The 14,219-nt window shown below is 38.3% G+C and overlaps 1 protein-coding gene across 1 annotated transcript; it reads right to left on the bottom strand.

The window, feature by feature from the left end:
• Positions 1–11,128: 11,128 nt before the first annotated feature.
• Positions 11,129–13,982, bottom strand: sdhaf3 (succinate dehydrogenase complex assembly factor 3). Its single transcript, XM_087785898.1, has 2 exons — positions 13,712–13,982; positions 11,129–11,458 (listed from the first exon to the last, which is right to left on the bottom strand). Exons 1-2 carry the CDS (start codon positions 13,886–13,888, stop codon positions 11,264–11,266), a joined length of 372 nt encoding a protein of 123 aa, XP_087642024.1. The 5' UTR covers positions 13,889–13,982; the 3' UTR covers positions 11,129–11,263.
• Positions 13,983–14,219: the final 237 nt, after the last annotated feature.

The raw sequence follows: 14,219 nt of genomic DNA, 5'->3' as shown, positions 1-14,219 counted from the left end.
TTTTTTTCGTGAAAAGAAATAACGGGATGGCGATGAAAGACGAAAACGTGGCATCTTTAAAAAGAAAATCTCTCTTTTGGACCTTGTATGACTTTCCCTGCTCTATGCAAAATGCAACGCAGGATATTGAAAGCATTTTTCTCTGCGGAGGAGTTCACATCAGATTCAGGAAGAGTTCAGGGTCACTCCTGGCTAGCGTCTTCTTTTAAGATTTCAAGGCAGAAGTGTTGGGGAGACTGAGTGGGTGGAGTGTGTATACACTTCGGTGGCCACAAATCATTTATCAACGCTGCCATGAATGATGTGGTTCTGTTGGCATCCTGTGTGATGGCTTGCCACCTCCAGATGTCAGTGACAAATGGAGAAGTTGCCAAAAATGGCACATCTTGTTCTTAAGTAAAGGGAGAGTTAGAAGGGTGGGTCCTTTAGGCCATTGTTGCGTTGGACTGACTAACAACTGAGCCAGTAGGAATCTACCATAGTCATCTAAGGTCAAGAACTCTAAGTTATTACCGAAACTTTGAAAGCATCTATAGGAGATATAAGTTCTATAAGTTATACAAGATATAAGTTAAGTAGCTCAGACATATCCTGGTCACTCAGAGTTAAGTCGCTACTCCCTCCAAATGGTGCCAATTCAGATCTTTCAAGGATACCTCCCGGTCGCCTTTTACAAGGGTTTTTAGGGCTTTAGCAGGTGAAAGGTGACCACAGTGCGAACCTGGGACCAGGTGGAGAGATTTCATCTAGACTAGGGGTGTCAAACTCGGTCCACAAAGAGCTGAGATGGTGCAGCTTTTGTTCCAAACGGTCAAGCACACATGACTTAATGAATCAAGTCCCCTTCTTTCCAACACATATGATATTAAATTTGACAAGACGATAATTTTGCAATACAAAAATAGAAAAAATTATAATAATACCTAACATTTTCAAGTTACTTGTTTTTTCAACAAGGTAAATATTAACCAAACAAAGCTTTCAAAGGCTACTACAACAATAGAGGTGACTCATATTTCTCAGAAACAAGTGCATTTAGGAAAGAAATGGAAAGACCAAGCGACCAAACATTAAACAACAGTAAGAGCAGCCGAGCGAGCCAAACAAACAATGCCCCATCCTTTGTCTTCCTGCTTTGCATCAACACCTTTATAACCACTGGCGGTCAGGGAATGTTAAGTACACTCAGCAATTATTGAACAATAGCGTGGGAACGATGAAGCATGAGTTGGGTGTGCTTTTGAAGAGCACACTTTTTTTTGTTCTCCGTCAGAAGAGCACATAATTAAATTACAAGTTGGATAATTGAATTGACTGCCGAAAAATGAGTCACTCAAAACAATATTGCGGTGCCGTGCTTACCTAGCAAACGTTCTGCGGTTCAGAGTAATGAGTTATTGGTGGCATAAAAGGTTCTTTGCTTTTAATTAGTGCTGAAAGCTTACTCAAGAGAAACGGTCCAGATGGGACCAAAAGCTCAGAACTGTCTCATTACCACCCATAATGAATTAGTTCTCACATCCTCATCCTGATGCACAGAGGCAGTCCTTTCACACCGACTGCAGAGATCATCACTTCCTGTGGTCATCTTTAATTATTTTAAGGTCTGGCTATAGCGCGTCATTATCACAGTGCTGCAGTTGAAGAGCCTGGAGTGGGAGGAGCTACAACTTCTTATTCGTAAAAGGTCAGAGAAATATTTATAGATTCATCTTAATTTCACAGCCTCCGATGACCAGAACTTACAAGTTCAGGATGTAGCGACCGTCCCGTCTGCGACATCAGAGACGACTCTAGAATTGAAACCAACATTCTCAGCTACATCCGGCAGCCGAGGCGAAGCGTTTCATTCTCAGCACTCAAATAGAGTATTGGCAGTGTAGCTGTTCTTCTTTGGTGCCAAAAAAGCACTTTGCCGAGACACAATGAGAACACGTCTTTAAATTATGAAATAATCCAAATTGACTGGAGATGTATTTTGTACACGCATACTGACAGGGTCATTCTTGAGAGAAGACGAGAGAGAGAGAGGGAGGGAGTACCTTATTGATTTATTTCAAGTTTCACCCTCAGCTTGAACTATGATTCCATTCAATAATTTCATTCTTTTTCCATATTCTCAGCTGCTGAGTACTCAATCCGGAGTAAAGCCACACAAGCTAACCCCTATTCACTGCGATCATGGATGTCCAATCAATTGAGGCTTTAAAAACTTAATTTGTTAGATTCATAAATGGACTAGATCAAAAATGTTAGTCCAACATTCAGCCATATTTAGTGCCTCATGTCACCACGTTTGTGGCAAAACTCAATCAAATCATTAGTCTAGCTTAAGCTGTTTAACCCAGTCATACAACAATGACTTATATGAATTGAAATCCAAATTCAAAATTTCTTTTTAATGTGTAATTTCAATTTCAGCATTTCACTTTAAACTGTAGTTTTGGCTTTTATAGTTACAACAAAGACCACCACAGTGAGGCTCTCCGTCGTGTACTTAGCGGAAAAGACTTGCTGAGATGTGCCGAGCAACGTGGCAATTATTGTGCCAAGATCACAAACAGGAGTATTTATTTTTAAGCTATTGTCCACAAGAACAATGCCGTTGCCCTCCGGCAGAAGGGATCATTTGGAACTCTGCACGAGGAAATTGGAGTTCAAGATGAGCCTAAATGCAAAAAGAGAAGCCCCCATAGTGATAGTAAAAGAAATTAAAATCCCTCATAGCCGGGTTAAGCCAGCGAGATAACCCAGAGTTAAAGAAGATAAAACTTCTTTTGGTCATTTTTGGATCTCCGATTGACAATAACTTTTTAGTGTTTTTAGCCTAACTGGGATCTTTTGACCACATATTTGGACTTTTTCTTACCCTCTAAGTCTAAGACTAACTCACTTTTGAAGGGAAAAGTGTTGATCCCTCTTCTTGACAGTTTATGGTGTCAGTGGCAGATCTGAGGTGTTGATCACTGCTCTGGGATCCATGCGGCGCTTTATTAGAGAGTACGTTCACGCTTGCCTGAGGAGCAGAACAACACCGACATCCCTCTGTGCCTAATGAAGCACATAAGCCATTGAAGATCAACTCCCTGAACTGACCTACTCAGGTACCCTTTTCTCACGACAAAGAGCCAGACAGCATAGACTTGTCTTCCTTTTGTAGCTTTTTTCCTTCAGTTATATTCTTCAATAGCTAAAGAAAATGACCCTCAACTCATACATGTGTTACTTACCTCGGTGAAGCAAGTTCTGGTGATTAGGGTCAGTTTCTTCAATACATTTAGTTTTTGTGAGCGGTTCAACCGATTCATAGATTTGTACAGATGCCTCCACAACTCAATGACTCATATTTAACGTCGGTCCTTGCATATTAGTCAAAGGCAGAGGTATGCTAGTGAATCTGCAGAGGATCTTAAAGAAACATACAGCATTAGTTTCCTTGTAATACAGTCATGTTAGAAAGATGTTGGTGAACAAAACAGTTACGGTTTAGAGACATCGCGACACGGAAAAAGACCTATTACAGTAGGAAATATGTTGAGATGAAGCTTCATGAAGCATCGTCATTTTTCCCAGAGCCCACTAGATGGCACATTCTGCTATTTAATCTCTTGATTTAGTGCATCACTACCAAGTCAAGACTTCTCAATCACTTCCACACCAGAGGAAGGACGGTTGGAACAGTGGTAATTCAAGGATCAACCTGTATTTGTTTGATGAACATAGTATTTATCTATTCAGGCATTGGATACAGGTAGTGATGGGCTGATGAAGCTTCAGTGTCATGTTGTTTAGAGGTCAGTAGGTGGCGCCATCAGTTGAAAAGTGTCCTTTCATTAGAACAGTTGTTCAAAACAAAGGAAAATAGCGTAGAGACCGCCATCTAGTGGACTCTAAATAATGACACTGCTTCATGAAGGTTCATCAGACCATCACTACCTGTTACAGGTAGCAGATACTACAAATACTACTTCATATAAAAGGTTCATACTATTTTTCACTAGCGTGAACAAAACAAAGAAAATTATATAAATATAATTATTCTTCAATGCCGGACAACTGGTCTAATGATTACACTTTGATTTGTTTTGTGGAACATACACTGGCTTGTGGAACGGTGCAGGAATATGTTTATTTTATCACGTCTAGATCAAATTAATGTTCTCCTTTTGTGTGTCTGTTCCCAGAATCTGGTGGTCCTTGATGATAAAACTGAAATGCTGATAGATCAGGTTGCTGTGTGACCTTGAGGAGTTGTAAATTATCTAGCAAATTAATGTATTTTCCAGCTTCACTCTTTCACTCTGATGCAAAAACAATTTGTAAGCACCACTGGAAGCTCTAAATGCATTTAAAAAACATGCATCCAATCCTGACGGTTCTTGGCCATGAAACGATGATTTGTTTGGATTCAACAGATTTTCCTGTTTATTTTCTGAGAGATCAAGGCTGCGCGGACCTGATTATTGAAGGGCTTCATTTAACAAGCTTGTGCGAGTGACATTGGAATCATTTGAATGGAATTTTTTTTACTGATGGAGGTTGAGCAGCCTTGGTAACACCTCAAGATGCTTCTGTTATAAAGAGGCTTGTTGTTGGACTACATCTAAAGAAAAGGCTGTAGTGGCATCAGCAGAAAACATGAAGATGGAAATGTTTACAAAATGTTTATACAGTGGACTGGCTATTTTCCCGTTTTTAATGCAACTTTTCAATAGAAAGAATATATTAACATAATGTGTCAACAAGTAAGAAAAGAACATTTCAGGGTTTAAACAAAATATAAAGTGACAGCACTAATAAAATGTGAACATATAAGGTTGCATTTAGTATTTTGACCAAAGCAATTTTTGCTTTTATCTGTATTTAATTCAGCCTTTTTTTTGCTCTTGCTATATTTTCCTGATTATCAATATTGTTCACTCGAAAAATAAATATTTAACGCATGTGTTATCTTTGAGGCATTTTAGAAAACAAATGTGTTTGTGGTATCCTTTGTGTTGACTCTGGGTCAAGGTGAAACAAATTTGTTTTCGGCCTCCGGGTCATCTTGACCCAGAGATAGCACAAAGGTTAAGGTGATGGCAGTTTTCTCCCTTCTAACCAACGTCTTTAACTACTCATGCGGTTCCATTTTAATTTGGTATATTAAGCTTGTCTTCATTAACCTTTAGTCAGATTGTCTTTTCCGCTACAGTCCTCCATCATTATTCTTTCAGTGATGTTTGTGCAGCCAATTCACGTTTTAACATTGTCTTTGCTTATGTGAGTTTTGGATCACTGCCTGAGCCGAGTCATACCTCTTCACAATAGAAGGCTGGAATGTTGGAGGACTTTTTGTGGTGGAGTTTTTTGAGGAAAGGTACAGTTTAAGTGAATAAAGTTTAAGCATCTTTCTGCATCTTCAATCATCTAACAACAACATTATTCATCCTCACTTATTTTACCACCAGGTATTTCTATTGCTCAATCCTGCTATGTCAAGAATAAAGTACCACATTATAACTTGTTAATCTTATAAATCTGTTACCTGATCATAGTTTTGAAGCCAAGCCGCGATCCCTGCTGCCTTGGAAATAGATAGATAGATAAACCTTATTGATCCCTCTGGAGATCTCCTTCAGGAAATTGTAGTCTTATGTTTAGCCAGACTCGTGTTAAGAGGAAAAGTTGTGTGAACTGTCCAGACTTCCTGTACATGTCATGCTATTCAATGAAATATATACTTTTTAAATTGGTGTTAATTACTGCCTCCCCCACTTTTGTACCTCTGTACTTTGTGCATGTGTAATTATATTTATTATTTATCAATATTTGGGCTTATTTTATGATTTATATTTTCTTTCTTCCCATTATTATTTTATTTTATCATTGTTTTTGGTTATTATTTTTGAATATGTGTATGTCTCAATATAATAGTATGTAAGTTTAAAGCCATTTCTTGTAAACAGTGACTACTCAAATTTCCCCAACGTGAATAAAGGTCTATCAATCAATTGTGTGATGTAATTACACCTATTTAGTTGAGGCTGGCTAATCTGTACTCAATTTTTGGTAAAACACACCTGTTAATATTCAAATTCAGAAATAAAAAGCGACCCCCTAAACAGTGTGTGTTGATAAATAGTCAAAGGAAGCTTTAAATATCATTTTTGAAGTGTTTTTTTTCCCCGATGGTTGTGCCATTCAAGTCTTTCTGTAGCCAGCCTCAAGTGGACAATCTAGGAACTTGTTAATCCAGGAGTTGCCCCTCAGTGTGAAGCCCTGGTTTAGCCAGAAGGCTCAGCTTCAGATCGCAGATTTGATAGGCTCTTAGTTTAGATATTATTTAAACCCCCCTATAAAACCACTTCCAAAAACCCTTCATTACACTTCTCCTTTAAAAAATATTGAATCATAAGAAAGTTCCCATGAGGTAAACACTTATTTGTAAAATCAAAGTTAAATTTGGCAACTATTTTTGTTCGGTTTGCCACGCCCTCTTAAAGAGTTGACTTTTGCCTTACACTTACAATAAACAAACACCGTAAAAAAAACTGTAAATATTTTAGATTCTCCAACATTAACCAGGGACTCAAAACAAATCATCTCAAGCACCAAACATACCACAGTTTGAGCAGACATTTCACTGAGTCTGTGCAAAAGTAGAGGAGAAGACGCCGAGACCCTTATAGCTGTCATGAAAACACTAATGCTCAGGACCTGTAGTGTAGTTGTTTCTGCCATTGCACATCTCTTAAAAACACCTAAACATCCTAAACCTGTCTCAGTCCCAAACCTAATGGTCACCCGTAGTTGAGTCTCCAGGTACATCCTGGATGGACTAGTGAAGTCGCACTAACCAGACTAGACCAGATCTTGTAACCATCGGGTACCTGGATTTTTGGCACCCCCATTAGTACTTAACCACATTAACCAAAGATGCAGGAGGGCGTTTGTCAGGCGCTGCTGTCAAACAGGACGTGTTCGATCATCTGCTGCAGGACGACTTCATGAAGAGGGCGCTCCGTAGACACAACTTGAACTGTGACTCAGAGTGTGCCCATCAGACAATGCAAATGAGAAATCAACATATTTTAAATTGTGGGCTGCCTCGTCAAAGTATGGGGAACAGAGTTTTTTGGCTTGTAAATTAGTAGTCAGCAGTAATTTATTACGCTCCACCTACACCCTGTTCCCCGGAGACGGCCTGACATTCATTTAGCCAAGAATCCTAAAAGTTTATTATTCGTCTTTGTTAAGTTTTAGCAAACTGAATCCTGTCGCTCATTTTAAATAAAGAGCTTAACATTTCTCTGAAGCTTCCGTGTTAAATAAAACAAAAATGATCAATTCCCTTATTTCATTATTTCCTAAATGGAATTCACATAAAGGCACATTTGAGCACTCCTTTTAATCTGGCCTGAGTCATGACTTCCCATGACATCTAATCAGATTTTCTTAGCATAAGAAATTAACTCAGAGAGCAGTTATATAATGGATCTGAGGAACTGAGTGTTCCTAATAGACTTCTTTAAAACGTATCTGGAAAGAACAAAGACTTCAACTGATCCCTTCATTTGAATCCCTGCCTGCTCTGACAGCCACTAACTCCACATCACGATGATTCCTTCCGTTCTGTGATTGCAGAAATTGGTCAACAAAAATCTTTTTCCACAGAGATCAGAAGGTCAGCACATTCGGGAATGTTCCGTGAGTGACTTGTACTCACGCCGGGCGTGTGATGCCACCTTTGTCAGGTTATTGATTTGGTCTCATGTCTTCTAAGGTGAAGCCGTAATTGTGAGGCTAATGAGACGCCAGCCGAGATCCCATTCTTCGGCGTGTCCCGCCGGAGACACACACACATCCACAACTGAGAGCCGAGAAAGTGTTTATTGATCCTGCTGAGTCCATCTCATTAAAAATCAATGCTAGTTTTAGTGGGATTTATCAGCTCTCTGTTTAGTGTTTCCTCTGAACACAAAAAATCTATTTTTGGAAAATTCTCATGTATTTCTCAGTAATGAACACACAGTAATGAATGTCACAGAATGACACACAGTAATATAATAATTCAAGTCATGTGTCCCTGAGTTTTATCAGAGTGATCGTTTGTTCATCTTCATGACCAACACATTTAATTGAGGGGAGACTTTCTCTCGATAGTTTATCCGTCCACACCTTATAGCTGTAAAATTTAACGTTATTATTTTCCCTAATTCTTTCTGTAATTATAGTTTAATTTCAATTAGTTATCACTCATTTAGTAGAACACTGAAGCTACTAGGCTTTACCTTGATTTTCTGGAACTCCTGTGTTGTTCTCAGTATTATCTTGATCTTTAAAGTATATACTTTATTGAGTATTGTTTTGATTGTTTAAGCGCTTTGTGACCCTTTAAATATAAATTACCTACTTACTATTTTAAAAATGTTCTTCATTATGCAATTTTACCACAATGACCACCAAACTGTTTAATAGCAGTAGGTGAGAGACAGTGTAGTACAGAGAGAATTTATTTAACTTTATTTAAATTTAACTATTTAACAGATAAAAACCAGAAACTGCAACAAAAGCATTTATCTAGTTTAATACACAAAGGAACATTGTAGTTCCATTATCTTGGATCTTACCCATTCTAAGTTTGGGTCATGGTTGAAGCATTAATATATGAAATATAATAGTGATCAGGTAGTCTTTATTCAACCTTAACTTAAATAACTTGCACCAGCCTTCCCTTCCATGTCAATCCAACGACTCATGTTGAGTATTAATCATCAGTTATTACCACTAGTCAAATAAACGAACCTTTTTAACTCCCAAAAATGTTAAACTTATCTGTGTATTTGAATGAGAGTTGAAGACAAAGTTGTTCAGCACTTTAGATAAACGCTGTTGAGTATATATATATATATTAGTTTTAAATCTCATCCGAGACAGTGGACTTAGCTGTGGCTCAGAGTACACAACCGCCTGCCATGAGTCCAGAGAAAAAGATGGTATTGAACAAACAGGCGGATCTGCCAATATGTGAACGCTTCTGGGCCACGCTAGGAAATGATTGGACTGATGCCACAGGGAGACATCCACCAGGATACTGATCGGTTTATCGAGACGGGAAGCGCATTTCACTGCACCTATAGCGAGAGACACTGTCTGCTTAAACATGACCTGTAGATCGAGCAGAAGTAATGAATGTCACGGCTCTGGTGATCAGTACTCATGGTGAAAGAGATGATGAATATGAAATAGGTCTTGAGTCTAAAGACAAGTTGAAAACTGCCCTGTTTACCAAAGGGTTTACCGTTCTTTAGCTGGAAAAGCTAGTGTTGCTTGAAAGGCAACACTTTACACTCACAACAAACACACAAACATTTGCTTAAGGTCAGTCTCTTTGAGGAAATTTGAAGTCAGAATTTAAGCTCTCGCAGCAACAACAATGATTGGGGAGCGATTTTGTGATTTTCAGATTATAGATACTTTAATGATCGCCGGAGGAGAAATTCTTTATGGCACCTGTGGTGTGTTAATGTGATGGAGTGAGTGCTTTCTTGTTGTAAACAAACTAATGCGTCTCGTCTTCCTGACAGTATTTTGTTAATGTTCCTCACACTTACCTTGCAACGATAATCTAATCATCTTTCAAAATGCTGGTCATGTTGTTGAACATCTGGGCGTGTAGCACTAACCGACCACTATGTAATAGTTCACAGCTAATGAACGTACACAACGGCACAGAAAACACCAGTGCTGTGTCTCAAACCGCATACTTCTCTTAGTATACTAGAAGTTAGTATGCATCAGTTTAGTGTACGTACTAACTAGAACGCAAATTCTCCACAGATAGTATGTTTAAAATCAAACACTGCTGCTACACACTAACCGGTAATCACATGACAGCTTCTTCTTCTACTTCTATTTAACGATGTTTCAAGCAGCTGTTTGAACGCTATCGCCGACACCTGCTGGCAGCACGTTTTGCATCTTTGGAAAAAGAAATAAAGAAAAAATATGAGAATCTAAATATTCACGAGATATTTAAGCTGGTATCAGCACCGAAGACGTGTCATCTTTCTACTGCTGCTGAAAATGCACCTGTAAGTATATTCATATATATGCATTTATATATGACGTAACTTCCGTTTAAAACGTCATTAAGATGGCGGCTGTTTAGGGTGGATAGTGTCCATTTAACCATGCTCAGTTTTGTGGGCGTGTTAGTACGCCAATTTAGTGTGCATGGCGCACTAAATTTTGCATACTAAGAATTGAGACGCACTAACGCACTAAAAATACTAACTTTGAGTACGCTAGTATGCGATTTGAGACACAGCACAGGAATATCCCAATCAAGCTTCACAGTCGCACTCTTGTTTCTATGTGTGACGACGCATCAGTCACTGCTTCTGAATTTAAAGTAATGGCAAAGGCCTTTAACTGGATTAAGTGGAATTGTGGATCTATCGTCCAGGACTGACATATTGTCAATGACTAAGACCACTACATAGGAATCGACTTCTCAATTATGCCGATTGCTGGGTTGCGCTGGGTAAAGAAAGTGGACAGCGTGACGGTCACGCCATCTCTTCTCTAAGACCTTTCATTAAAAGAAAATGGACAGAAATTCCTTAGGGTGTACCCGAGAAGACAAACCTTTGAAAAAAAATTACTGGGTGGATGTGCTTGAGAAGATTGCGGACAAGACGGATGGAAAGACAAATGGAAAGTGATCCAGTTAAATGTCTTGAATAATCAGATTCTGGTTGTTTTAGCTCCCCCTCCTGGCTTGCTGCATTTTTTTTTCAAAATAGTGGACTGTTTTCATTGAATTCCACGTTGAGATTTATTTTTACCTCGTGACAAAGGGGGTCATAAAGAGAGCAGACCTGCCAGAAAGACTTTACACAAGCCTCAGGCTGGGTGTGGAGGGATGGGGAGTGTGGACGCACAGACTTGTTGACCAGTCCACGACGGAGGGCAGTGTACGAAGCTCCATTAAGAAAACTGACTCCAGCGAAGGATTTTATATGTAGCATGTCATTTTATCTCCTAGCTTTTATGTTCTGTCGTTTTTATGTTTTGCCGAATGGTTCGTTAATTACCGGCTGGAATAAATACAGAGAAAAGAAATCCAAGGATGCGTCTTTTTTTTTAATGCAGACATTAAAAGCACCATTAGTGTCACACGTGGTAGCACAGACAAAGAACACAGAGATATTACACAGCACTTAAATACATCCGACGATTAATGGAAGCTCTTGATCCTGATGCCAAAACCACTGTCTCACTTTGTTTCCTCCTGGATATTAAACTGTCTGTTGGGCTTGGTTGATTCCAGCAGCAGCTCATACAGTTGACCAATCTGCTCGTCTTGGAAGTCTCTCAGTCTCCTCTCGGGCAGTTCAGCTCCGAACTTGACGGGACCACCAGGGCTCACCATCGACTCCAAAACCTGAGACTGCAGGGTCACCTTGTAGTTCTGCGACAAATACAAAGAACAGGTTTGAATCATTTTATCAGCAGGACCGTGTTTTCAACTTTCTAGGAAGACATGAGAAAATAAAACGTAATGAGAATAATCCTAAAGCAACACAAATAACAATGGCAATGTAAAATAATTCATCGTTTTAAATAATAATTATTAGGGCTTCGCAACAAGGTTTTTAATTCAAATGAATTGATTTTATACTGAGCCTCTTCTCGTCTGCCGTTGAGTCAGAACAAAGGGAAGGAAACGGGTATTAAGGATTTTTGTATTCCTGATGAGAACCCTGCAGTGAGCGAGTCTTTTCCTGCATGAGAAGGATCAACTCTGGCTGGAGAGGATCACTGAATTCCCTCCTTCATGCATCTCTGCATTGTCCTGAGATTACATCAGATGCCGAACAGGCGTTTAAGATGTGTAGCAAGAGTGTCCAGAGAACACATCCATGTATAACAAATCAAGTAAATGAGAGGAAGACGTGGGGGCAGTGTGTGAATGAGAACGAGACCATGTGTTAAAAATTCCTTTATATATATATATATATATATATATATATATACCTGGGGGGGTATATATATATATATGTTCAATCAACATTGCTATGGATTTTCTGTGTATTTATCATTCAGATAAAAGGTTCCAAATATATATAAAATCACTATGTAATGTTGACATAATGATTAATTAATCTGTATATGTTATATGGCCGATGAGAAGAATTTCAATTTAGGCACCGTCTGTAACATCTGTGATAATACAAGGTACAAGCCAAACTAAATGTTCATTTATTTACCACACTGTCAGTAACAGGAAGTTTGAGTCTGAATTTAAATATTGCATTTTTATTCCTTGCCATCAACATGAGTTATTGTTGGAATCATTTTATCTAGAAAACACTCTTTAAAGGTCACAATATTAACATAAACATAAATCTACCTTTCGAGCCAACCATACTTAAATCAGTCAGTGTGCCTGATTTGGCCCACTAGTCTTAGGTTTTGTACATACAGTACATGTTAAACCATAAGATTATCTCAACATAAACTCATTTTAATGAAATCATACTTTATTTATTATTACATTAGGATAGTAACACAAGTCAAATTATAAATGACAAAAATTCAATATATTAAATGTGTTACGTTACCGCGAGCAAGAGAAAGTAGTGAGACCATTAAAAAATAATAATAATAAACCAGGCTCTTTGTACAGGCCAAAAGTTGACACACCTTCGTATTCAATGCTTAACCATTATTTTTAATAAATATTTAGATTGAAGATTATCGCTAAAGGTATCAAAACTATGAATGATACGCGTGGAATTATGTACTTAACAAACAAGTGTGAAATAACTGAAAACATGTCTTCTATTCTATTTTCTTCAAAGCAAATGCCTTTTTTTAAAATTATTCCTTCCAGACTATTAGCCTTTTCTTGATTCATTGAGATGTGGTTTTTCTGTCACTTTGTGTAATTAACTTTTTAATAGAGTTGGAATCAGTTGTTGTGCATGAGACAGAAACACAGCCGACAACTGTTAGAATTCATATTATGAACCTCATTAAGCTACATTAAGAGAAACCAGTGACCGTCACTTCTTTAAGAATCAAAGATCAGCCAGACAGGAAAGTAAAAAAAAACTTTGAATGAGCCCGTTAGGAGTGTCCAAACTTTTGGCCTGTACCGTACATTCATTACATTTGAAAGGCCTAACCAAAATAATTCGGTAATTTCATGTAATTTTTTCACTTAATTGACACAAAATGACAGAAACTACAATGGATCGCTTAATCCACAGTAACAGGTCTTGAATACAAATGAGTCTAAACACTGTTGATGTTATCCTCTTAATATGATTTACAGATCAACACGTCGTGATAAGTTTGATCAAACCTGTTCAATCATGAAAATATTTTGGATCACCCAAGGTGTTGTCATGATACAGGATCTGCTGGAGGGGTTTTATTTAGGTGAGAGGAGACATGTTGATAATGTGATGTCATCATCACCACAGTATACATGTGTGGACAACACAGAGAACAGCACTGCTGGAACAAGTCAGGTAACAATAATAGTGGCTTATTTTAATATCACTTACATAATAATAATCTCTATTTATACAACAATTACATTCTATATTTGTGTAAGACATTAAAGTAGTTTTAATAATTCCAGGGGCTTTTGACATTCGTTACTTTATGAAAATAAAACTCCAATGAAAAACAGGCGCTATATAAAAAAAACTACCTCCCACTCTTGCATGAAGCCGCGCGTCTCCTCCTGCGACGCGTCCTTGTGCCTCCTGAACTCGTCTTTGACATACTGGTCCCCCAGAGCTCGCAGGTCTATCGGCAGGAACCGGTGCAGGACCAGAACCCTCTTGTACAACGAGCGGACTCTGGAGACATGACTAGCAGCCGCCATTCAAGTGACGACGCCGGTTGTTTTTGTTCCTATAGCGAATAAAAGTTGACCTAATGCAAGGCAGAAGTAAACATTGCTCACACACGTCGCCGGATCTGCTACCTCGGCCACTGGGTCGCAGGTGTGACGTCATTTCCTACTACACGCTTGCTCATGTAATTGGATCCATTATCGCGCATGCGCGTTAGGTTTCATTGTTTTTGCTTTATTTAATAATTAAAATGATGTTATTATTAATATTTTAAAAGCACCATTTTTGTACTTAAACACAGAAAAATAGATTTAGTGGTTAATAATACTAGATAATGTTTATCTTCAAATTTAAAAAAAA

Source organism: Callionymus lyra, chromosome 3, assembly GCF_982586985.1.
Source record: "Callionymus lyra chromosome 3, fCalLyr1.hap1.1, whole genome shotgun sequence".
NCBI lineage: Eukaryota > Metazoa > Chordata > Actinopteri > Syngnathiformes > Callionymidae > Callionymus > Callionymus lyra.
Note: the sequence above shows the minus strand (reverse complement) of the source record. Positions and strands in the feature narration are given on the sequence as shown.

Excerpts from the sequence above, each read along its gene's own strand:
- sdhaf3 (XM_087785898.1), bottom strand. The coding sequence starts at position 13,888 with ATGGCGGCTGCTAGTCATGTCTCCAGAGTCCGCTCGTTGTACAAGAGG. Across the intron at positions 11,459-13,711 it reads GCTTCATGCAAGAGTGGGAG|AACTACAAGGTGACCCTGCA; the intron begins GTAGTTTTTTTT and ends TATTTGTCGCAG.